At 40.2% G+C, this 24,898-nt stretch overlaps 1 protein-coding gene across 3 annotated transcripts in view; it reads right to left on the bottom strand.

Moving 5' to 3' along the window:
• Positions 1 to 1,129: 1,129 nt before the first annotated feature.
• strn4 (striatin, calmodulin binding protein 4) overlaps positions 1,130 to 24,898 on the bottom strand; it is a 58,966-nt gene continuing 35,197 nt past the window's right edge. Inside the window, exons 7-18 of one of the 3 annotated variants that reach the window (XM_062060126.1) lie at positions 21,642 to 21,798; positions 21,128 to 21,223; positions 20,785 to 20,903; positions 20,535 to 20,710; positions 20,396 to 20,443; positions 12,704 to 12,825; positions 12,447 to 12,614; positions 12,227 to 12,367; positions 11,417 to 11,515; positions 11,226 to 11,312; positions 7,338 to 7,519; positions 1,130 to 2,590 (exon numbers count right to left, since the gene is read on the bottom strand). In XM_062060126.1, coding sequence (XP_061916110.1) covers positions 7,350 to 7,519; positions 11,226 to 11,312; positions 11,417 to 11,515; positions 12,227 to 12,367; positions 12,447 to 12,614; positions 12,704 to 12,825; positions 20,396 to 20,443; positions 20,535 to 20,710; positions 20,785 to 20,903; positions 21,128 to 21,223; positions 21,642 to 21,798 — 1,383 coding nt within the window. In that variant the 3' untranslated portion in view covers positions 1,130 to 2,590; positions 7,338 to 7,349. Of the gene's footprint in view, positions 2,591 to 4,793; positions 4,917 to 6,473; positions 6,524 to 7,337; positions 7,520 to 11,225; positions 11,313 to 11,416; positions 11,516 to 12,226; positions 12,368 to 12,446; positions 12,615 to 12,703; positions 12,826 to 20,395; positions 20,444 to 20,534; positions 20,711 to 20,784; positions 20,904 to 21,127; positions 21,224 to 21,641; positions 21,799 to 24,898 lie in introns of those variants that run through there. The other 2 variants (XM_062060127.1, XM_062060128.1) reach the window with 2 other exon arrangements.

Below are 24,898 nucleotides of genomic sequence, written 5' to 3'. Positions count from 1 at the left end.
ATGCACATGCAATAGCTAAACATCCTACACTACACACTGTAGGATACAAAAAGCCATGTTAACCCCTAATGTAAACATAAAAGGGCAGATAATACAAATATCGATAGTATCAATACCAAGTATATTATCAGTACTGCATATGGTCGAATAAATCATTTTTTGGCCGTTTTTTTGTTATATAGGAATTTAAATCTGACCCAATAGTAGTCTTTGCTTATGTTTAGTTATTTTGCACCATCAAATTTATTTGCTCAATATATTGTAATTAAGATATAAGAAAAAAATTCAATATTTAAATGATATCATTAGACCGCCTTCCTGTGTATCGTTTTTACAATCGTGATCAAGAATTGAATCAGTTACAACAGAAACTAACAAGGCGCCAACAGTAAATGGTCAAGTCGATTAATAATAGTTTGGACAAAACAATACAACTGGTCAGCAGCTAAATTAGGAGACTCGGTAACCCGTTTTGAAATGGTTCTATTATCATTTATATACCAAATAATATATTGTGATATCAATTGTTATCGCAGGAGGCTGAAATATCTCCCATCCCTACAACAAACTTGAACCTATAACTCCCATCACATGAGCAGCATAAGACCACCGCAACATTGCTTTTTTTTTAATATGAGAGGAGTATTTACAAATGAGCAGTGCTGAAAGATACAACCATCCCAGTGAGAGTGGACATTGTGAGTCACTGTTTTATGTTGTTTTTGAAACATTTAGCGCATAGCTACTGTGGCTATGTGAAATCAATGCGTCGAGAAAAGAGGTTCCGGTAATGCCTAAAATGAGCCAAATACCGTAAATATTGCACGTTATCATAAATGTGCACGTTACTACATTACATACGTACTTACAGCATGTGTGTTGGAGGCTTTTTGGATGGTTTTTAGAGTGCTTTACAGGTGGAATAGATCGTATCCCAATGACCTGTATTGTAAGCTGCCCCTTTTCGTATGCTTTCTGAGCTCACCATGTTCACTGCTCGCTGTACATATCCTACCAAGTCAGACCTACACTGTTTCAATGTCCATTTCTCAGATGATATAATTGTTGATGAATGAAGTGCTGGAAACCTACCACCCCCCCACCCCCCACCCACCCCCTCAAACCTCGGATTGTAAATAATGTAAATAATTCAATGTATATACTCTGATGATTAACTTGTGTGAAGACTGTATTATGCTGATAGTTTATATTTGTACCATGAATTGATTAACGTGGACCCCGACTTAAACAAGTTGAAAAACTTATTTGGGTGTTACCATTTAGTGGTCAATTGTACGGAATATGTACTGTACTGTGCAATACTCCTAAAAAAAGTTTCAATCAATCTTAGGAGCAGTTTTTCACTATTTAGCATGCAAGGAGAAGGGAAAGCCATGTGTGTTCTTGTCTCACGTAAGGATTGTGGGTGATGGGCAAAATGGCAAACTAAAGTGCAGATGAGTGCTGTGAACTGACGTTCTTACACCCACGGCATTGCTTCCTGTGTTTGGTGACAGAGGGGGCCGTGATGGAGCTATTATCCATTAGCATTAGCATCCAGGGAGGCTAACGTGCTACTGTGCAACTCATGCACTACTAGCCAAGGTGATGACCAGCTTCTTTTTTCTTTTTTAAAAGCCTGAACGCACCCACTGACACGGGTACTAATGAAAGGAACACACAACAATGTGAGGAAGCTACAGATGTCTCTCACATCCAACAGACAGAGGAGGGGATTTAGTTCTATATAAAAAAAAAGACCGGTCGATGAAATGATTCCACTGTGAAGTCTCTGCAAAAGAACACTAACACAGGCTTCCATAGCACCATGATTTCACTAGTGCAAATACAGATACACACTTCTGTACAGTAAAAGCAGCGCAATTTGCCGCCAACACACACCCCCAGACACAGGCCTCACCCTGCACTCTGCGCCTGACCTTAAACGGACCACGGGTGTGATAAACATTCATGACACTCACACAGTGAACCTACGGGTCGTGGCAAAGTTGAAATTAAAGCTATTAAAGTTGAAACACTGGCATGTGGAACATTCTCAGACCGTGGGTAAGAAAACAACACACACACACACATATTCACACACTGCTTCTTTAAAAGTCTTTGGAATGACTCCACCATGTTTTTGATATCGCCGCTACTGAGCCACAGTATGCTATACCAGCAGGCTGGCCAGTGGAACAATTGGACAAAAGTTTGTTGACTAATAAAATGACATGTGAGGTCACGTTTCTCCTTGGAGGGTTTTGAAATTAGTAGACCTGTAGGGTTGGGGCAGGGGGGGAGCGGAATAGCGCACTGTAGTGTAGAAAAAAAGTGTTTCTCCTTAGGTGAGTTTTATCAGAGGAGCTCCTAGCGTCATTAAAAAAACAAAGTAGAGTGGTTTGTATAACAACAAGTCACTGAGGCATAAAACTGTGAGGAAGTGAGGGGCGGTGACGTCCTGTGACAACAACCCAGCCAGTGGGGTGCAGGACAACCGTGTGTGTGTGTGTGTGTGTGTGTGTGTGTGTGTGTGTGTGAGGGCGGAAATAATGTCCTCTGTTGTCTCTTTCGGCCCAGTTGAGGTTGTCTGGAAAGATAAAACAAAAAAAGAAGGCATAAACCAGTGTTTTTCAACCTTTTCTGAGCCAAGGCACATTTTTTTCATTGAAAAAATCCCGAGGCACACCACCAGCAGAAAGCATTAAAAAAATGAAACTCAGCAGCCGATATTGACAGTAAAAAGTTGTTCTCGCAATAGTTGGATATGAATTCAAACCATAACCAAGTATGCATCAATATAGCTCTTGTCTCAAAGTAGGTGTACTGTCACCACCTGTCACATCACACCGTGACTTATTTGGAGTTTTTTGCTGTTTTCCTGTGTGTAGTGTTTTAGTTCTTGTCTTTCCTCTTTTGTTGGTATTTTCCTGTAGCAGTTTTATGTCTTCCTTGAACGCTATTCCCCACACCTGCTTTGTTTTCACAATCAAGACTATTTAAGTTGTGCGGACGCTATCCTTCTTTGTGGGGACATTGTTGATTGTCATGTCATGTACGGACGTACTTTGTGGACGCCGTCTGCTCCACACACTGTAAGTCTTTGCTGTCGTCCAGCATTCTGTTTTTGTTTACTTTGTAGCCAGTTCAGTTTTAGTTTCGTTCTGCATAGCCATCCCTAAGCTTCAATGCCTTTTCTTAGGGGCACTCACCTTTTGTTTATTTTTGGTTTTAAGTGTTAGATACCTTTTTGCCTACACGCTGCCTCTCGCATATTGTGATCACGACAAACCATGTTCCCGACATCTACAAAGCAATTAGCTACCTGCTGCCACCAACTGATATGGAAGAGTATTACACAGTTACTCTGCTGATCTCTAGACAGTACAGACACTCAACAATGGCACATTTGCGGATTATAATTACTGGTTTGCCAAAAATATTTTTAACCCAATTAGGTGAAATTACATCATCTCCCACGGCACACCAGACTGTATCTCACGGCACACTGGAGTGCCGCGGCACAGTGGTTGAAAAACACTGGCATAAACAAGGTGACACTCGTTCACGTCCATTTTCTAGACAGCTTGTCCTCATCAGGGCCACAGGTGAGCTGGAGCCTATCAAACCTTAATCATCATCAAACTTGATTTATAAAGCGCTATTTCTACATAAGTGAAATGCAACACAAAGTGCTTTACGAACTTAAAGGGGCCCTACTAGGCAAAACCAACTTTTATCTTTTGGTACCTGGATGTTACGGTATTATAAATAATGTGGTATTTCGGTTTCAAAGTCTTCTCAAAAATACAGTGACGTGTGACACTGTAGGAGCCTAAATGCTATTTAAGTTAATTTACATTTTATGGAAGGTGCTTTATGTTTATTCAGCCAAAATGGGACTTTTTACTTTATTTGCATAATATGACAATGTATATATTGCATGCTTAAAGTAATTATAAGGCTCACTTTATTTGCAATTATTACATTTGTGTGAATAATTTGATAACGCACTATTTTATACTGCTTTAATACAGTGAAGAATATGTAACTGTTTAATTGCATATATGGCGGACGGATCTGTGTGGTAATAAGGTTTGGACACAATGTATTATGGGTAAAGGCAGTCAGGTATGGTGGAATTGAGCCACAGTTTTTTTACCTTACTCTTTCTTACTGTGACAAACTCGTTTTATTTTGCCATTCATTTGTTCCCACATCGTTATTGTTTGACATTTTGAATGATTAAGTTCACAAGTAAACGATACAAAACGAAGAGGAGCGTCTGGAGTTTTGTTTGTTGTTGCCGCAGCAAGCGGGGAGCAGGAGAAAGTAGAGGAGCGTCAAGCTAAGGCTTCCTTAGGAAACTACAGACAGTATCAAACCAAAACTTGGCGAGTGCGGTTTTCTTCTGGCGTTTTAGCGTTGGACAAGGTCTGTAAATAAACTACATCTGTCAAAATCGTCAACGCAGCGCGGGACCGGCAAAGTCGGGGAGCTGAATGCTCAAACGGGAAGTGAAGTGTGTTCGTACTCGTCGTAGATAACATGAATTGGTTTTTGGACATTAAATCTGGTTGAGTAATGTTGCTGACAAACAGACAAACCATCCCAGCCTAAAACATAACCTCTTTGGCAGAGGTAAGAAGGTCTGCATTCTGGCAAAGCGAAGGGTGTCACTTTCATTACAAGCGTTTCCATGGTGACACAGAGCCAGCCGGTCTTGGCGCACCGCACGGCGGGAAATAACCATAAGAAAAAGTTCAACGCGAGAAATACGAGTAAACTAAAAAGCTACTTGATACATCCTCAATCCATCCATCTAGTTTTCTACTGCTTGTCTCTCGTTGTTGTGGGGCGGCTGCAGCCTATTCCAGCTACACCCGGGCGGAAGGCAGGGCTGGACAAGTCGCCACCTTAAACCATCACACAGAAAAGATATTTGAAGCCAGCGATGCCAAACATCAGTTTGTGAGGTATTTACATTATTAAAAGTTATATTGTTAGTTCACTTTTCTGAGAAACAACATTTTGCAGACTGATATAAAAAATGACCACTGTAAAGGACATTGCTTCCCATGTAAAAGTTGAAAGACACTGAAGTGTACATTATTGTTTTACAGTTGTTACACTGGATGTTTACATTGTCACTTTGAAGACATCAACTGTGAAACACAGGGGGAACCAATGCAGAGATTTTAAAACTGGTGTAATGGGGGTCCGCCTTCTGGTCTTCGTTAGGACATGTGCATCTGAATTTTGGAGTAGTTGAAAGGTGCTGTAATCTTTTTAGGAAGGCCATAAAGTAGGGCATTATAATAATCTACACGATTCATAATAAATTAATTTATTTAAAGCATGTTATTGTCTCTGTTTTTCCCTGAGAGAGAAAAGGGCAAAATCTGGCTATATTCTTAAGATGATAAAAACCTATTTTTGTACCATTTTTAATATGCGATATAAAACTAAGGTCAGAGTCGAAATCGACGCCCAGATTTTTCACTCAGAGTAATGGTGTCAAGGACAATGCTTGTAGTTTTGATGTGTTTTTTCTCTCAGGGCCTCAGGCCAATGACTAAAACTTCAGTTTGGTCCTGGTTAAACTGTAAAAAGTGATCTGCTATCCAAGATTTAATATCTAAAATACAATTAAAAAGAGTATGAACTAGTCTTCTGTCTTCAGGACTTTTAACTTTAGCTGTCTTCAATCACACATATAGACAAACAATTTAAAAGTAGACCTATGATGAATTCCATCTTTTCTGACTTATAAATGGTAAAAAGTTGGATACTCCTGTTAAAAAATGTCAAGGTGTGAAATCATAATTGATGCTTTTTGGCTTGGGCTTGCAAACAGTTCTGGATGCTTCTGTCAACAGGGCTTTGCATCACGAACGTTCTTATTTGGACATTTAGTAAAGCGTTCAGCCATGGAGGGAGGATCGAAGTGTGTGCAGGTGTACCTAATGTCGTGACCAGTAAATCTATGTAATGTTTATAAAGTTTATTTTTGACTGTGTCTGGAAAAAAACACCCCACTCCTCCAAAAGTATCGTCATTTATTTTATGAGAATGTACTATGTTTAAATAAATCGTACCTGCTGGTTTTTTTTCCCAGACATGGTTGAAAACAAACCTCAGAAACATTATATAGATTCACCCAGCCACAACATTGGGTAGACCTGTACACTCTTCAATACAGTGCTGCATAAGAAAAAGCAGCATTTATGTCACTGCATATTGCACGAGTGGGAAGCGACCGGGATGAGAATCAGCACCTCCAAGTCCAAGTCCATGGTTCTCACCTGGAAAAGAGTGGAGTGCCATCTCCTGGTGGGCAGGATTTCTAGTACCTCAAATTCTTGTTCACGAGTGAGGGAAGAGTGGATCGTGAGATCGACAGGCGGATCAGTGTAGCGTCTGCAGTAATGCGGACCCTGCATCGATCTGTCGTAGTGAAGAAGGAGCTGAGCCGGAAGGCAAAGCTCTCAATTTACCAGTCGATCTACGTTCCCATCCTCACCTACGGTCACAAGCTTGGGGTTATGACCAAAAGGACAAGATCACGGGTACAAGTGGCCAAAATGAGTTTCCTCCTTCGGGTGGCGAGGCTCTACTTTAGAGATAGGGTGAGAAGCTCTGTCATTCGTGAGGAGCTCAAAGTAAAGCAGCTGCTCCTCCACATCAAGAGGAGCCAGATGAGGTGGTTCGGGCATCTGGTCAGGATGCCCCCTGGATGCCTCCCTGGGGAGGTGTTTAGGGGCATGTCCGACCGGTAGAGGGCCACGGGGAAGACCCAGGACACGTTGGGGAGACTATGTCTCCTGGCTGGTTTGGGAACGCCTCGGGATACCCCGAAGGAGCTGGAATAAAGTGGCTGGGGAGAGGGAAGTCGGGCTACTCTGCTTAGGCTGCTGCCCCCTGGACTGGACCTCAGATAAGCGGAAGAAGATGGATGGATGGATGGCATATTGCACATTGGTGTTATTATCCACATGCCATTAAAATAATACTTCATCCTACCTCCACTGGTGTTCCCTCAAACTCACCTGGCCTCATACAGAGCTCCTCCCCACCTGGCTAATAGCTTTACTTAATGTCCAAAAAAGCATGTCAACTCGCTGTGACGTCACAACGTACGCAGAAAGCAGAACCCCGCAGGCAGAGGAATCAAAATGAATGAACATAATTGATTTGACGCTTTGGCTTTGTTTTAACACAGGTATTCAACATTGGAACAACATGAGTAAGTCAGAAAATACGAAAATCCTCATAGGTCCATTTTAAATATTTGCAGCAGATTTCTAATTATTCAAATAAAAGTTAGCATCTCATACCCAGCAGTGTTGTCAGACAAAGATCTTAGCGAGTGCGTCGGCGCCGGCGCTGGCGATGAAGGGCTGCGAGCAGTGAAAGGCCACGTCGTGTATGGCCTCGTCATGCTTCTTCCTGTGGGCGGTGAGCTCTTGCACGCACGTCCTGTTGTCCAGCATCCACAGGCGCACTGAGCAGTCATGGCCTGCAGAAATTGAATTAATCAGTAATCACAACACAAACTATTCCTTTACAAATTGGTTTCGTAGACAAGAGGGCTGCTGAGTAACTAAATTTCCTACAATATATAATGCTGGTTAATAATGTAATACAATGCAAACATGCTCCTAGAGGCGGTGAGTGAGATTAGTCAGTGCTTGCATTATGTCATCTTTGTATTGATTACTTTTTCTGCCCTTATTTTGTATTTTCTATTATTTGTATCATCATCTTGTTAATATGTTTTTTGTTGTAGAAAATTTGCAATTAACATTAAAATATTTTCTTGTGGTAGAGCAGGGGTCACCAACACAGTCTCCCATAAAGACCACATGAGTTACCCGCAAGCCTGTTCTAAAAATAGCACAACTCCTTAGTCTTGGGTCTAAAATTAAATTTAATTCTGATGTTTTTTTTAATCACACTTTATTTGTATATATTTTACAATGAAAATATCTTTAAAATATGTTCAATATACATTTTTTTAATTTAAATTTAGGTGAACTCTGACCTACTCGGGTTCAAAGGTCAGTATTGTACGCGCAACAAAACCAGTGGTCGTGGAGAGTAAACTAGCGGCCGCAGCAAAGGAGTGCAAAATGCAGTTACTTACCCCCCAAAAATGGCAAAAAAAAGAAGAAAATTTACAGCGAATGGGAGGAGTTCATTTTTACGACTGTGAAAGACTAGGAAGTGCACTGGCTAAGGGCAGGTTTGGGTAACAGTCTTTTTTTCACGTAACCGGCGTAAAAGTCACGAAAAAGCAACCTATGCCTTGTTTAGAGCTGAACATATTCTGATAAAGAAAAAGGCATTTTTACACTGGGAAGTAATCAAAGAAAATTACACACACAATTAGAGTACACTAGTGAGTAGCATGCAATGCCAGTCTTCACTAACAAGTAGAGATGTCCGATAATGTTGGACTGCCGATATCATCGGCCGATAAATGCTTTGAAATGTAATATCGGAAATTATCGGTATCTGTTTCAAAAAGTAAAATGTATGACTTTTTAAAACGCCGCTGTACGGAGTGGTACACAGACTTAGGGAGAAGTACAGAGCGCCAATAAATATTAAAGGCACCACCTTTGCGTGCCGGCCCAATCACATAATATCTAAGGCTTTTCACACACACAAGTGAATGCAAGGCATACTTGGTCAACAGCCATACAGGTCACACTGAGGGTGGCCATATAAACAACTTTAACACTGTTACAAATATGCGCCACACTGTGAACACACACCAAACAAGAATGACAAACACATTTCGGGAGAACATCCACACCGTAACACAACAGAACAAATACCCAGAACCCCTTGCAGCACTAACTCTTCTGGGATGCTACAATATACCCCCCCCCCCGCTACCCCCCACCTCAACCCCCCCAACCCCGCCCACCTCAACCTCTCTCAGGGAGAGCATGTCCCAAATTCCAAGCTGCTGTTTTGAGGCATGTTAAAAAAAATAATGCACTTTGTGACTTCAATAATAAATATGGCAGTGCCATGTTGGCCATAACTTGAGTTGATTTATTTTGGAAAACCTTGTTACATTGTTTAATGCATCCAGCGGGGCATCACAACAAAATTAGGCATAATAATGTGGTAATTCCACGACTGTATACATCTGTATCGGTTGATATCGGAATCGGTAATTAAGAGTTGGACAATATCAAAATATCGGATATCGGCAAAAAAGCCATTACCGGACATCTCTACTAAGGAAACAGTTTAAAGCAAATTTGAATCAAAATATTGAAGAATTGTGTTCAATTTAAAGTAAGTTCATGCCGTGCAAGTTAGAATTGTTTTTAAAATGTGACAAGATTTATTTAAAAATATGTAAGTTGATTTTTCTTTAACATTACATAATTGCTAACTTTTTGAAACATGGTGCAACATAGTTCATGGTTTGTTAAAAGGGTTTATTAGTGGCTAGTGGAAATGGGACATTTTTTCTTATGAAATATAGTGATGTAAGTGATCATATGAAAATGTAATAATTACTGACATTTATAACGTTCTGAAAATGTATATCCATATTCCACCTTGTTGTCATTACTGATAAAAATGTGATCCGTGTCTTCATATACTGATAAAAATGTGATCAGTGTCTTCATATAGAGGAGTATCATAAATCATTGTTAATGTATAATTGAAGGCAAACTGAGCAAATTTGTTATTTCAGAAGAGCGTATCAAACTGGTAGCCCTTCGTATGACTTAGTACATATGACGTAGCTCTCAGTTTCAAAAAGGTTAGTGACCCCTGCAATAAGCATATTTTTTTTCTGGATAAAGTGTAAAAGAACTGTAAACACACATAAAACATTTTTTCAGTGATGAACAACTGTGTGAAAGCAAATTTTAACTATAACTGTGAATGCAGCACAGTGTTTCCCATAAACTGCCAAGATACCTGTGGCGGTGGGGGCGTGGCCATGGGCGTGGTCACCATGACATCATCGATTAATTTGCATAATTTACTACAATGATATGATTTTCTCTAAAAAGGATAAAAAAATGTATACTTACTAATTAATAACAGTTTTGTTTTAAACGTCCATCCATCCATTTTACAATATAATTACGACACTTTATGTACATATTTATATACAGATTTGAACAATAAGTTATTCACTGAAATATATTTATTAATTGTGGTTCTTACAAAAAATATATCTTATAAAATATAAAAGCTAAAATGTCTCTTAACGCTCTGCCCCTTTAATTAGTGCATACTAAATAATTTAACTTTAGCCTACTACTACAACCATATTATATACCAGCAACATAAAGTGAAACAGAGGCAGAGGTGTCCTGCCACAGTCAGTAACAAATAAACAGAAAACAGTAGTGGTCAAATACAAATAAGGCAACAAGAGAAGTATCCTACACTTCTCTTTTGTAAAGTAAATCTGAACAGCCTATATGGGCATCTACATCAACTATATGATTTGCCTGAGAAGCTGGACAGGACAAAAAAAATAAATAAATAAATAAATATTTATTTTTATTTTTATTTGTGGCGGACGTAATTCTTTCGTGGCGGGCCGCCACAAATAAATGAATGTGTGGGAAACACTGCAGCAATGTACAGAGACATCCTGGATAAAAACAACACTTCCCATCCAACCTGATGGAACTTCAGAGGTGCTGCAAAGAGGGTTGGGCAAAAATGCCCAAAGATAGGTGTGCCTAGCTTGTGGCATTGTATTCAAAACGACTTGAGGCCGTAATTGCTGCCAATGATGCATCAACAAAGTATTGAGCAAAGGCTGTGAATACTTAAATACATGACTTCTTTTAAAAAAAAAATGTATTACTACCGGTAATAAATCTGCAAAATAAAAAATAAAAAATTGTCACAATGTCATTATGGGGTATTGTGTGTAGAAGTTTGAGGACAAAAATGAATTTATTCCATTTTGGAAAAAGTGGAGTGCTGTGAATACTTTCCAGAAGCACTACACATTGTTTCTCATGGAGAAATATGCTTCGATATATGAACTTTTATATTTAAGAACCAATTAAGTTCATAAATCGAGGTTCCACTTAATGTAGGAGGTAAAGAAGCAAAGGAAGAACATATATGCAAAGAAATTATGTTCATCTTACTTGCATTAACCAAGATAAAAACACTCCACGTGCTCCATTAAAAAAAACAAATGTGTTGTTGCTGTGACTTACTGCCAGAGATGAGGTAAGTGCCTTTAGGATCCGTGGTGAGACATGTGACCGCGTCCAGGTGAGCCACCATTGAGTGGACCACTTTACCTGTTTAAAAAAAAAAAGAATAAAGAGACGGTATATTCATAGTTCTCGTTTGCTTGCTTCACAAAGTAGTTGATCTGCAGAGGTAAACAGAAGAATTTGCATACCTGTTTTGTTGTCTAAGAAACGGATGGTGCGGTTCTCATGTGCAGTAATGGAGATGGGCTCAGAGGGGTGACTAACCACACGGTTAATTAACTCACTTCCTGCAAGGGAGGGAGGATAAACACACACAAAAAATCATATCGCTATATGTATTACATCTCTACTTAAGCAGCACACTGCAAAAACTGAAATCTAAGTAAGATTAATTATCTGAAATAAGGGTGATATTTGCTTATTTTCTGTCTGATAAGATAATTCTTCTCACTAAGCAGATTTTATGTTAGAGTGTTTTACTTGTTTTAAGTGTTTTGGTCCTAAATTATCTCAGTAAGATATTACAGCTTGTTGCTGAGATTTTATGACCTATATTGAGTAAAACATGCTTGGAACTAGAAAATCAACTGATGCAAAGCTGTGTCATTAACACTCACAAGTATAAAACTACTTTTTTAAAGTAATAATTTCTTACTTCAAGCATGAAAAAAAAAATCATGATGCCGAGCGCATATCATTATGTCAAGATAATGGCACTAGCATTTACTTAATTTAAGAATATTTTTCAACATATTGAGCAAAAAGGTCTCTTTTTGTTTCTACCAAGAAAAGTGCACTTGTTATTAGTGAGAATATACTTATTTGAAGGTATTTTTGGGTTAATTGAGGTTAGCTGATTCTACTTGTTCTGGAAAGTCTTGACAAGCCGAATTTTTTTGTTCTTTTGGCAGATAATTTTGCTTAGTTCAAATAAAATACCCCTAATTTTTGTAATTTTTTTTCTTGTTTTGAACACTGACTTTTTGAAGTGCACATACCATCCTTGGTCTGCGTCTCTAGTGCTATGATGCTCTGCTCTGTGTTAAAGTCATAGAGCAGTGTCTGGCCACCATCATACGACACCACCACCTGGTTGGGGTCAGAAGCCACAAAGGCCACTGAGGTGGGTGTCCCGTTTTCTGTTGAGAAGGCAAGAGCGTGACGTGTTACACGTGTAAACAACAGAAGAGGAACCTCCAGCGCTACATGTGCAGCCACCTCTCTCCTTGTTGAAGACCGACAGGCAGGGGGCGGAGTGCTGCGGGTCCCAGATGCGAACCGTGCCGTCGGCCGAGCACGAGGCCAGCCGTTGGTGGACTGCGGAGTACGTCAGACCCCACACAATGTCCTCGTGGCCTGCCAGCACGCTGCTCTCGATGCCAGGGTCTAATTAGGGAGATACACATGCACTTTATAGAGCACATCGGCTGTGCCAGCTGGCAACTGGATAACACAGCTGCTGTTGACTCACTGACCGTAGTTGTCATAGGGATCTACGTTGAGGTCCGGCATCTTCCAACATCGCACGCTTCCATCCAGACCCCCGCTGTAGCAGGAATCTCCATCTTCTCCCATGGTTAGTGACAAAACCGCACCACTGGGCGGAAAGAGTGGGTCAGATAAAGTGCACTCAATAAAGTGTTGCAACCAAATGCCTTTAATTCACTAATGCTGGCATTAGCTCTCTCCCGGTTGCAGTTAGTCCAGAACGCGGCAGCACGACTCTTAACAGAGGCCAGGAAACGCAAACATATAACCCCACTTCTTGAGACTTTGCACTGGCTCCCTGTTAATTTTAGAATTTATTTAGAAATGTTGCTGTTTGGTTTTAAAGCTTTGCATGGACTGGCACCTCATTATATCTCGGACCTCATCCAAATTTACACTCCTGCGCGCGCTCTGAGGTCCGAAAGCCAGCTCCAGCTCGTGGTGCCCAAGACAAGACTTAAAACCAGGGGAGACAGGGCCTTCTCTGTGGTCGGCCCTAAGCTCAGGAACACTCTGCACCTCCATGTTCAAACTGCTGTAGTGTTTTAAGTCTCGTCTTAAGACTCACTTTTATTCTCTGGCTTTTAACACTACGTGAGTTGTGTAGTCCTGTGTTTTTACATTTGTACTTCTATTTATTGGTTTTATCCTTTAAAATAATTTTTAATCATATTTTATACTATACTAAGTACTATCTATTTATCTATCTATAAAATAGTTTTTATAGATAGATAGATAAAGTACTATCTGTCTATCTATCTATAAAACAGTTTTTATAGATAGATAGATAGATAGATAGATAGATAGATAGATAGATAGATAGATAGATAGATAGATAGATAGATAGATAGATAGATAGATAGATGGATAGATAGCTAGACAGATAGTACTTTATTGATTCTTTCAGGAGAGTTCCCTCAGGAAAATTAAAATTTCAGCAGCAGTGTACAAAATTGAGATCGAATTTAAAAAATAAAAAGTAAATAATGGGGCTATAAATGGAAACAAAATAGAAAAATATTACAATAGAATAAAAATAAAAAGCAACAATGAGAATAAAAATATAACAGTAAAATAAGAATATAACAAGAGAAACTAGGCAGTAGTGACCATGTTATGAAAAAGTATTGCAGTGTTATTGTTTTGCATCCCCTGTCATCCTAGTACCCCCCATCACCCCCAGAGAGGAGTTGTACACTCTAATGGCGTGTGGGACAAAGGAGTTTTTTAGTCTATTAGTCCTGCACTTGGGATGAAGTAGTCTAGCACTGAACAGGCTCCTCTGGCTACTGATAACGGTATGCAGAGGGTGACTGGCATCATCCAGGATGCTCCTCTTCTCTGCCACCGTCACCAGTGAGTCCAATTTTATTCCGATCGTAGAACCGGCCCGCCTGATCAGTTTCTCCAGTCTGGAGCTGTTCTTCTTAGATGTACTGCCCCCCCCCCCCCAGCACACTACGATGTAGTACAGAACACTGGCAACCACAGACTGGTAGTACATCCACAAGAGTTGTTTACAGATGTTGAAGGAGCGCAGCCTCCTCAGGAAGTACAGCCTGCTCTGTCCTTTCCCATACAAGTGGTCCGTTTTAACAGTCCAGTCCAGCTTATTGTCCACCCACACCCCGAGGTACTTGAATGAGTCCACGGTCTGTACCTCGACTCCCTCGATCACAATAGGTTGTGACCTTGGACTTGACCTCCCAAAATCAATGACCAGCTCCTTGGTCTTTGACGGATTGAACTGCAAGAGGTTCCTGTGGCACCAGACAACAAAGTCCCTCACCAGCCTCCGAAACTCCTCTCTGCCGTCCCTGATGCACCAGACGATGGCTGTGTTATATTTATTTATTTTGTTTTTATTCAGTCATTGATGGAGCTAAGGATAGTATTTGAATATTGTTTTTAATATTTTTGTGCAGCACTTTGGAAACATTTTTGTTGTTTAAATGTGCTATATAAATAAAGTGGATTGATAATGTAACGGTCAAAACTTGCTTCTGTTATTAAATGAGAAAGTGTGTGAAAATATTTGACCTGTGCTGTAGCGCTATAACTGGACACCTGGTATGATTTATTTTAGGGATGTTCCAATCAGAGTTTTAAGCTGCCGATTCCGATCATCCATGAGTGAGATCGGTCGATACCGACACCAATCACATGTTATAACAGGTCAATATGCAGTTCTTGTGCTTCTAGATTTGACTGCTACTTTTGATACGGTGGACCACAGCAGTGTTTTAACTCGCCTTGATTCTTGTGTGGGTATTAGGGGAACAGCTCTAAAATGGTTCCAGTCATTTTTGACCAGCAGGAGTTTTTCTGTACACCTAGGGCCTAGGCCAATACTCCTGAGTCTGGCCTTACGTATGGTGTACCCCAAGGTTACATTTTTTTAACACCTGTCCTCTTTTCTTTATACATGCTTCCCCTGGGTGCTGTTTTTAAAAAGCACAATGTTTCTTTTCAGTGTTTCGCAGACAATATTCAGATATATCTGAATATACCCAGGTTGCGATGACTACTCTGCAGAACTGTTTGCATGATGTACAGGAATGGTTGGGGGCAAATTTGTTATATTTAAACAAAAATAAAACAGAAATTGTCGTATTTGGTTAAACAAACCCATTGCAAGGACATGACAGTGCTATTGGTCCTCTGTCCTCATATTGCCACGAATAAGCGAGGAGCCTTGGAGTCACTTTTGACAGCTTGTTTAAACTGGACAAACAAATTAGCTCTGTCATTAAATCTAGCTTCTTTCAGCTGAGACTCCTTGCAAAAATAAAAATGTCTTCCACAGGCTGACTTTGAAAGAGCTATCAATGCATTTGTGACGTCACGCATGGATTACTGTAATTCTTTTTACGTAGGCCTGGATCAGGGCTTTCTCTAGCGGCTGCAGCGCTTGCAGAACTCTGCTGCTCGTCTTTTAACTAAAACCAAACGACGTGAGCACATTACCCCTGTACTGGCTTCCCTTCATTGGCTCCCAGTTACTTTTAGAGTTCATTTTAAAATGTTACTTATTGTAGCTTCTTGGCTTACACCAAGAAGCCCTGCCCTATCTTATTGAGCTTCTGCAGCCTTATTGTCCCAGCAGGACCCTGAGGTCTTCAGACCAGCTCCTCCTGGCTGTCCCTAAAACCAGACTTAAAACCAGAGGAGATAGAGCCTTCTCAGTAGCAGGGCCCAGACTGTGGAACAACATTCCTTTATCTATTAGGTCCTCCCAGTCTCTGAGCCAATTTAAATCTGGGCTAAAAACATATTTTTACTCCCTGGCATTCAAATCCAGTTAGACAGGATATCTTGGTTGTTTTTATTTCTTGTTTTATCCTTTTTTATTTATTTATTACATTTTAGTATTTTAGGTGATATATTCTGCACTTCTTTTAAGGTATATTTTACTACTGTATTCTATTCATCCTTCTGTGTTACAATGTAAACGTGACACTATGTGGCCCTTTTCTTATGTCTGTACAGCACTTTGGCCAACTGGGGTTGTTTTTAAATGTGCTATACAAGTAAATAAACTAAACTGAACTGAACATGTAAATTTTTCTATTTATTAATGTTTAATGCTTTCTTTAGTGTTATCGACATTTTAACAAGATCAACACAATTACTAAAGTAGTTCCTTGTGCTCTTTTATTACATGCAGTTGTTAGAGCAAAACAAAGTCAATACTTCACAATAGCGAAACAAAGGCAAAAACTACTATCTTATCTGCTACTCTTTTAAATCTTTTGGTTTTTGCCATCAAAGTCCTCTTGTGTCCAGGGAACTATTCCATGAGTCTGTAAACATGAACAAAAACAACAACAAAAATGATTTTGATTTTTTTTTTTATATCAACCCAGTCACTATCTTTGGTATCGACGCCACCAATTTATGTATTGACACGCCCTTCTCTCACATGTCGCGTAGTGACTGTGACAATGATGACACGCCAACAGTTGTTGGTATATTATCCTCTTTCTAGACCAGGAGTGTCAAAACTAGGGCCCGCGGTCCATGTGTGGCCCACGAGACACCACAAGTAGATTGACTCACAGAAAGTTTTTGCCGAAATTTGGTCACCTGTGGATTGAGTTTAGGTGAAATCGGCGCCCTCTTGTGGACGAAAAGAGAAGAAAGGTAAATGACCACGCATCTCATTAGACAGTGACTAGAGCACAGCATCAATTTAGATGACCCAATCGAAAAAAACTTAACTATAATATAAACTATACCCAACAAACAAAACCTCCTGCTCATTGAACAACACATATACATCATTTAAAATTACACATATATAAATCCATTACAGTGCATTATGAACACTTCCCCATGTTTGGCGCATTTTAGCTGCTTGATATTTCTGATTGATTACTTGATTACAACACCTTAAGGAGTTCATCAGGGAACTAAACAAGGAAGGAGTCAAACTTTCACATGCTCTTAATATTCAATGTTTAATTGTTAGATTTCATATTGCATTGTTGTCAGGGTCTGATGTGGGGGGTTGTTAAAGTTGAAGTAGTTGAAGGTATGTGTTGGTGTTCAGTCTGTTATATTGATCAATGCACACTGAAGTTTTTATTTTGGTGCAAAAGATTGTTGTTGCGTCACAATCAATGCTCCCGCTGTGTAATAAAAGAAACTTCAGCCCACGCCCGTATCCATATAACAGCGTTTTTGCGATTACTCTAAAAAATATGGCTTTACCGCAGTTTGTACTGTGTTCTTACATGTTTGGCAAACTTCCGTCTTTAATTTGGTATGAAATTAATATGCACACCTAAAGCATCGCTTTAGGTGTGCATCGTGTAAAAACAGCTGTGTACATGTGATCACAGATCACTCTGAGACAGCACAAAGTTGTATAAAAAATACATTAAAAAACAAAAACTTAAGTTAGTGTAGTGATTTCAATATCTAATTTATTTAGATGTTATTTTTTTAACTACATTCATATATATTTAATATCAGTATTGGTACACATACTTCAGAACTGTATATATATATATATATATATATATATATATATATATTGTTCAAAACCCCAAAACAGTGAAGTTGGCATGTTGTGTAAATCATAAATAAAAACAAAATACAATGATTTGCAAATAATTTTCAATCAATATTCAATTGAATAGACTGCAAAGACAAGATACTTAACGTTCCAACTGGAAAACTTTGTTATTTTTTGCAAATATTAGCTCATTTGGAATTTGATGCCTGTGACATGTTTCAAAAAAGCTGGCACAAGGGGCAAAAAAAACTGAGAAAGTTGAGGCATGCTCAGCAAACACTTATTTGGAACATCCCACAGGTGAACAGGCTAATTGGGTACAGGTGGGTGCCATGATTGGGTATAAAAGCAGCTTCCATGAAATGCTCAGTCATTCACAAACAAGGATGGGGCGAGGGTCACCACTTTGTGAACAAATGCGTGAGCAAATTGTCGAACAGTTTAAGAACAACATTTCTCAATGAGCTATTGCAAGGAATTTAGGGATTTCACCATCAACCATACGTAATATCATCAAAAGGTTCAGAGAATCTGGAGAAATCACTGCACGTAAGCGGCAAGGCTGAAAACCAACATTAAATGCCCAAGACCTTCAATCCCCCAGGCGGTACTGCATCAAAAACCGACATCAGTGTTTAAAGGATATCACCACATGGGCTCAGGAACACTTCAGAAAACCACTGTCAGTAACTACAGTTTGTCGCTACATCTGTAAGTGCCAGTTAAAACTCTCCTATGCAAAGCCAAAGCCATTTATCAACAACACTCAGAAACGCCACCGGCTTTGCTGGGCCCGAGCTCATCTAAGATGGACTGATACAAAGTGGAAAAGTGTTCTGTGGTCTGACGAGTCCACATTTCAAATAGTTTTTGGAAACTGTGGACGTCGTGTCCTCCAGACCAAAGCGGAAAAGAACCATCTGGACTGTTCTAGGCGCTAAGTTCAAAAGCCAGCATCTGTGATGGTATGGGGGTGTATTAGTGCCTGAGGCATGGGTAACTTACACATCTGTGAAGGCACCATTAATGCTGAAAGGTACATACAGGTTTTGGAGCAACATAAGTTGCCATTCAAGCAACATCTTTTTCATTAACGCCCCTGCTTATTTCTGCAAGACAATGTCAAGCCACATTCTACATGTGTTGCAACAGCGTGGCTTTGTAGTAAAAGAGTGCGGGTACTAGACTGGCCTGCCTGTAGTCCAGACCTGTCTCCCATTGAAAATGTGTGGTGCATTATGAAGCGTAAAATAAGACAACAGAGACCCCGGACTGTTGAACAACTTGAGCTGTACATCAAGCAAGACTGGGAAAGAATTCCACCTAAAAAGCTTCAAAAATTGGTCTCCTCAGTTCCCAAACGTTTACTGAGTGTTGTTAAAAGGAAAGGTGATGTAACACAGTGGTATAAATGCCCCTGTGCCAACTTTGGTTGCTGCCATTAAATTCTAAGTTAATGATTTGCAAAAAAATTTTTTTTTCTCAGTTTGAACATTGAATATCTTGTCTTTGCGGTCTATTCAGTTGAATATAAGTTGAAAAGAATTTGCAAATCATTGTATTCTGTTTTTATTTACGATTTACCAATTTCACTGGTTTTGGGTTTTGTACAATATTTGTCTCCCAGTATGTGTGGCAGCCAAAGTACAGCCCCAGCCACTCAGAAAGCCAAACCCAAAACAGCAAGGCAGGCCGGCCAGCAACAAGACCTCCAGGACCATGTCTACCATGCCGCCGGGAAGGCCAGCGGCAGGTCATAGACACGCTCGGCCGAGGAACGGGAGAAGCAGCAGACAACATGACCCCAAGCCAGCGAGAGACCACACCCCACGCAGGCAGAAAGATGGGACGCACCGCACCGAGGGGCCCAGAGACTCCCCGCAGCCCCTCCAAAGAGAGTACAGCGAGGCAACTAAAAGCAATTAGCTGAGAAACAGCTCGTACCCCGAAAAACTAGAAATCCCGAGGTACCAATGTACCGTATTTTCCGCACTATAAGGCGCACCTAAAAACCTTAAATTTCCTCAAAAGCTGACAGTGCGCCGTATAATCCGGTGCACCTTATTAATGGACCAATATTGAGCCAAAACAGGTCTCGCAACTATGGTACCTAAACTTTATGTAAAGACCCAAAAATGGCTCCTATTAAGAGACACGCTTACGACGCAGAGTTTAAACTCAAGGCGATCAGTCACGCAGTAGAACACGGGAATAGAGCAGCAGCGAGAGAATTTAACATGAACGAATCAATGGTGCGGAAGTGGAGGAAGCAACATGATGACCTGCGCCAAGTAAAGAAGACTAAACAGAGTTTCCGAGGGAACAAAGCGAGATGGCTACAGTTGGAGGACAAACTCGAACAGTGGGTTGTTGAACAGAGAGCAGCAAGTAGAAGTGTCCGTACAATCACTATTTGTTTTGTTGACATTCCCTATAGCGCAGCTCCATCTAATGGATGCATAACGTAACCCCAGCCTCTACTGTAGCGTCTATTCTATGCACCTTATAATGCGGTGCGCCTTATATATGAACAACGTTTTGAAATAGGCCATTCATTAAAGGTGCGCCTTATAATCCGGTGCGCCTTACAGTGCGGAAAATACGGTACATCTTTGGCATTACAACATTTTTGTTTGTTGTTTGTGCATATTTAACTTACCTGTGCGCTCTAAATGTGTAGATGGGCTCGACATCTAAAGCTGCATTCCTGCGGAGGAAAAGTTAGCTTAATTTGTGTCAAAGTATTTGAAAACTCCAAATTAAGAGTAATTTTCTTAAAAAGGTGCAACAGTTCTTACTTCTTTGAGTGCATAGCCTTATTGAGGTTCCATAGCTTTAGTGTTCCGTCTTCAGAGGCCGTGAGCAAAACCGCTTGGGTCGGGTGAAAGGTCAAAGCCCGGATGGCGTCGAAGTGACTCCGTAGCGTGAAGCGAGGGTTCCAGGTCTTCTTAAACTCATCTCGGTTATCATGCATCTGTAACGCACACATTTGCATCATCAAAGAAGCTCAGTGCTTCAGTAGGTGGCGAAAGGGAACGCGCTAATTACATCCATGGAGAGATCGTTGTCATTGGCAACGGTGAGATCAGCCAGTTCACCCAAGTTCATGTCTCCACCTCCGACTGCGTCCATAATGAAGACGTCCGAGGAGAAACCCAAGGCGCCACCTGCAGGTTTGGAGATAGAAATGCAGACGGTGAAAACACTTCTTGTCGGTCTTGTTTTTCCCATTTCACCCTGCAGACCGGGACAGATTATTTATAGTTGGAGGAGCAACTCTACACTACCAGAGTCTAATTTGGGGATTCTACATCTAAGCTACAAGCATGCATAATATGGTAGTGGAGGCAATACTGAGAAGGGACACTTAATTGGGAGCGGCTTGTCTTACCTTCCCCAGAGCGAGCTTGTCCAGACACAGAAGGAGGCGGGGCAGGTTTTGAGGGGAAGTCCGACATCATGCCTTGTAACTTGTTCCTGCGGTTCTCTGAACGCGGCGACAGGAAAGAGACACAACACATCCAGTCACGCGGAGAGATGCCAAAAGTGGACACAAAAGACTTGATTCCTCACACGGAGGACAAAAGTATGACTTGTGGACATGTAAAGGCTGCATGCATGATACTCGTCCATCATGATACTCATGATGAAATGACCCCAAAGATAGAGAGAGAGCACATCTAGAAACAGATGACTGCGACACAGTGCTAAGAGTGACAGACAGAGACAGAGAGACAAGCGGTTGGGAAAAGAGGTTGGTTTATTGACAAGAAGAGATGCAGAGACACAATGAGAGGTAACTTTTAAAAAAATGTGAGCGTGTGTGTGTGTGGGGAGGAAGACAGATACAGTGGTGGGACAGGGATGTTGGGAGTGCAGATGGTGTTGCTATGGCAACAGCGTACCTAACTCCCGTCCGTCCCCAGAGATCCTGGCCTCTCCCGCCCCCTCCCCATCCTCCCCGGAGCCCAGAAAGTCAAATTCACTGAGGGCGTCTTCCGAGTCGTCCTCGTCGTCATCGTCCTCCGGGTCCAGGTCTGTGGTCATGGGCTCTGAACCCATCTGGAAGGAAAATATTAATTGCTCATAAACATAACAAGATAGTGAAAAAAAAGAATAATAATATCTTAAAAGGGGAACTGCACTTTTTTGGGAATTTTGCCTATCGTTCATAATCATTATGAGTGACAAGAACACACGTCTTTTTTTTTCTTTTTTTCACAATTTAAAGATGATAAAAACGCTTGAAAGATGGGGCTAATGGGAGTCACTGTTGTAACCTTCAAAGCCCTCTAAAACAACTTCAAAACCCTCCACCAACCTTTTATATACACATCGCATGTCTATATATGTAGACATGATCATAACAGTATGTAATATGTTCAATATTTACCTTATTTTGATCATTTTAATCATTGCTGTGTGTTGCTGTGTTCAATCAATCAGAGTTTACTTAGAAAGCCCTTTCTGATTCTGATAATCACAAATGTCTCAAAGGGCTGTGTGTTCCTATTTCCAGAATCAAACACCAGTGTGTTTTGTAATCATGGCAGACTTGGTAACAGACCAAAAAGACAACTATTTTTGGACAAATGAGGATTCTCAACTTTATACTTTTGAAGCTAAATATACTGCTGCTTATAGAAGCGACTACGAAGGAATAGTGAGACGTTGGAGCAGACAGAAGCCAGGAGAGGTGGATGAAAGCGATTTTGACGCTAGAAATATGGATCTATAAATGGATTGCTTATCCAAAATCAACAGGAAACGTTTCCGGCCAGCTGGACCAGACGAACAAGTGTCCATTGAGTGAGTCACTTTAATATGGATCATGATACACGCAGCACGACATGTGTGCTAGTACAACTACAGTACATACGTGGTCTGGCTAGCTCAGCTGTGTACAAACAAAACATGAAATGTGGGCTAATACTTTACAGATACTGAAATATGATTGTTCATGTTTTTCAGTCAGTACAGATTGGTGTCTTATCGCAGTGTTGTGCACTACAAACTGAAACGTGTTTCGTGTTGTTGTCGACGTCACGTCACGCACTGCAGCGTTTATGGAAGTAAACATGGCTTCCACTCGACAGTCTCAGTACCCGCACATTTGTGGCAATTTCAAGGATTTTGTGCAATCACAGTCAACATTTTCGGGACTTAATTATTGCTCGTAGAAAATTAAGAAGAAAGAGGACTAGTATTTTGTCTCTGATAGTTTTACAGTATATTTTGCTTCGATGTCTGCTCGAAAAGAGTGTCTGTGGGCGAGCGGACGGAGAAAAGAATGGTGGAACTTTCACTAGAGTTCCTAAAACATTTTATTTTCACCCGTTTTCAGGTCGCATATGGACAAAAAAAATCGGAATTGACCTGTAGTGTGAACGAGACCTAGAATGGCGTAAGCTGGATTCGAGCCTGAAACCCTGAAGTTGCTGGCACGGCCGCTCTACATCTGAGCCACGTCGTCCAGTGTTAGTGTCAACAGTTCAACTTTTTCCAGCTACTGTACATTTATTTGCTCTTTTATTCCACTTTTTACATGTTTTTGTGGTAATTGTACTTTTAGAATGAACATTTGCTTTGGACACCAATGCTCTAAAATGTAACCTTGTCTCACAGTTGACGAGCTGAGATGCGCAATGAAATAAATAATCACACCTAAAACAGGTGATCAAGTCTGATTATTTAATAGTATCACAGTGGTGCATGTATATAATATTACATGTATATATAAAATAATATAATAAGAGTGTGTTTGGATGGGTTACAGGTTATGTTTTTTTTTTTTTTTAAGTACCGGTAGTTTTTATTATCATTACAGGTTTGTTGTTTTATCAATATTCAAATTGTATGTAGACCCATGTCCTCAATTAGGGGTATCAAAACTTTTCCCACCGAGGGCTGCATTCAGAAAAATTGAAGGATGCGGGGGGGACACTTTGATTCCTTTTGTACATTAAAGATGCTAAAAGCAAACCAATGTATGTCAATATATGCAAAGCTAACCTAACAAAAACATTCACGTTAGCTTTGTGACATAGGTGACAAAAGGAAATTAGTGTAATAGGTAATAAGACTTTCAAAAATAACGCTTTAACTCATGGGAATAATCCCCAAAAATACAGTATTAATCATGAAAATACACAGATTAATCACACACTTTATTTGGACAGCACAAGCTCCTGTGCTTTCTAATGTACTTTTAACAATAAAATTGCATTTGAATCCAAATTCTGCGGTCGTTTTTTAAGTTAATTGAAATTATGCAAGTAAGTAATACAAGTACGGATGTCCCTATCATGGTTTTATACTGCCTGAGTGAGATCGGCTGATACAGACACAAATCACATCTAGGCCTCGGCGATATTTCGATTTTATTGATGAATGCAAGCTTTTTTGCTGCAGACGATTAAAAAAATAAAACATCTATGTTTTTCTCCTCTTGCTGCAGTATACTTTTTTGCCCTCATGAGCTTCCATAGCTCTCGCCCGCTCCCTTACTTGATTAGCGGAGATTCATAAGCCTAGCAAAGCATGGTTAATGCTAACGAGAGTGAGACGTTTGTTCCAAAGAAAAAAAAAGTGTGGTCAGTGCTTTAGATGTGCGGCAATCGGAATTGAACAAGTGACTGCACGTTGCAAAGTTTCTTTAAAAAAGGAAGGAGCACAATCAACTTATTCCAGCATCTGAAATAGCATCGAGCCAAATGCGGGAAATGCAAATCTTTACAAAGCGATCAAGGCCGCTACAACAACAAACTCCACCTAAGAAGCAGCTTACTTTGGCAAAATCATTTACACAAGGTACCATGTGTGATGAGAAAAGAAAACAATGCACAAAGCAAACACTAAAGCAGTCGTTCTGCACATCCAAACCGGACAGCTCGTACGCGAGTGTGCTGCTGCAAAACTCTTGTGGAATTATAACATTTAATAATCAATATAGCAAAATATATTACATGTACGATGAAGTGTATATTGTCGTTAACAATAACACACTAACAAGGAGCCCAGGATACTTCATGGAAAAGTAATTCACAGCAAAACTTTGAATTACCTCTGTCATTTGTATTCATTGGTTTATTTCAAAATGCAAATAGTTAAAAAACAGCAACAAGCAAAGTCACTGATAAGGTGTGTTGTTTGTACAATTGCG

This window comes from Entelurus aequoreus, linkage group LG10 (genome assembly GCF_033978785.1).
Source record: "Entelurus aequoreus isolate RoL-2023_Sb linkage group LG10, RoL_Eaeq_v1.1, whole genome shotgun sequence".
Lineage (NCBI taxonomy): Eukaryota > Metazoa > Chordata > Actinopteri > Syngnathiformes > Syngnathidae > Entelurus > Entelurus aequoreus.
This window is presented reverse-complemented; position numbering and strand designations above follow the sequence as displayed.